The 1,381-nt window shown below is 46.3% G+C and overlaps 1 protein-coding gene across 1 annotated transcript; it reads right to left on the reverse strand.

Moving 5' to 3' along the window:
* Nucleotides 1-605: 605 nt before the first annotated feature.
* EMH_0047440 (uncharacterized protein) lies at nt 606-1,288 on the reverse strand (the record flags this gene model as incomplete). The annotated part of the gene is made up of 3 exons (XM_013496286.1): nt 606-704; nt 869-1,029; nt 1,174-1,288. 3 exons carry the CDS (start codon nt 1,286-1,288, stop codon nt 606-608), a joined length of 375 nt encoding a protein of 124 aa, XP_013351740.1.
* Between the last annotated feature and the right edge of the window lie 93 nt (nt 1,289-1,381).

Consider the following 1,381-nt stretch of genomic DNA (forward strand, 5'->3'; position numbering starts at 1 on the left):
AGCATCTGCAGAGCTGGTTACAATCGGGTCCTTCAGATCTTCTTCCGTCATACTTTTTAATTCATCTTTTCGTGCAACAAGCTCCTTGAAGTACTCCTCGCTGCAATAAAGACGGAGCAAACAGACAGAAACAAAGAATACATTTCCAGTTATTGCTTCTGTTCACGTCTAAAAGCTTTCATAAGACCCGTCTAAGCATTCAACTCAAAAAAGCCAAGCTTACCTGAAGGCGGCTTCGTTCTCTTTTGCTGCAGGACTTAATTCACAGAGAAGTACAGCCGTTGTCTTCCCTTCTGGCTCTGTGTGTGTATCAAGTACCGCTTCTACTTTGCCACACTTTCCAATGACGCAACCGACTTTAGTGCTGCTGGAGCCGAGAAGGTGCAACACGCTGAGAGCCTCATTCTTCGTCCATAGCGTTTTCCACGCGTCTGTATTCTCCGGGTACGTTTCGCTGTTGAAGGAGTACAAACAGTCAGTGCAAAACAGCATAAAGAAGGTGATGATGATCGCATCATAGGTATGCTAGGCATCGTCGCACTAACGTTGATGTACTAAGACAGAGGATTGAAACTCCCTGCAGCGAGCATGGACATCGCATATCCCTACCCGATAGCTTTTAGTCCAGTTGTGAGGGCATCCTGCACGAGTTCACGGTAGTCTGGATCTTCTGTGAATTCGAAGGAATGATGAAATATCTTCTTCTGTACACCCAAAACATGAACGAAACGCCTCAACACGTCCTTCATGTTCAGTCCGTCTCAGATATTCATTGGAAGAAACGCCTGATTTCTGTCGGGTGTGGCAGTCGAGTTTATAGTTTAGACCTGATGCCGATCATGCCACAGCAATTTGTAGATGCGCTCACAAATTTGGATTCTATCACTGTCGCGCACGTCGCCTGAGTGTCTTGTTCGGCTTCTTGTACTTTTGCCTGCAAGGCGCTGAGAATATCGGCGTCCTTTGCTACCTCATTTGTTTTAACTGAAAGTTTTCCATTACGGGCCAGCCTGACCGTCAAATAGGCGTCTGCAAAGAACAATGGCGGACAGGAAAATCAATGTGCAATTGAACGACCTCCGTCCGTCGCAGCCAAGTAACTCATGGCTTGACAGCAAAGAAAATGGGGGAAAGCACAAGGAATATGGGAATCATCGGCGGCAGTAAGCTTACCATCTTTTACGTCTACAACCACAAATTTGTACTTCGGTGTCTCGGCCGCCTCGGATTGGAGCCCGAAGAGTCCGACGAGGCAAAATGCTGCTGCGGTCTTGTAGAATGGAGCCATTTCTACGGAAGGCAAGAAAATTTAAAAAAAGTGTTCTAGACAAGAGAAATATAAAGATTCAAATTGAGGAGAGCGGAAAAGACGGCAAGCAGT

This window comes from Eimeria mitis, genomic scaffold (assembly GCF_000499745.2).
Source record: "Eimeria mitis Houghton genomic scaffold, Emh_scaff2020, whole genome shotgun sequence".
In the NCBI taxonomy this organism is placed as follows: domain Eukaryota; phylum Apicomplexa; class Conoidasida; order Eucoccidiorida; family Eimeriidae; genus Eimeria; species Eimeria mitis.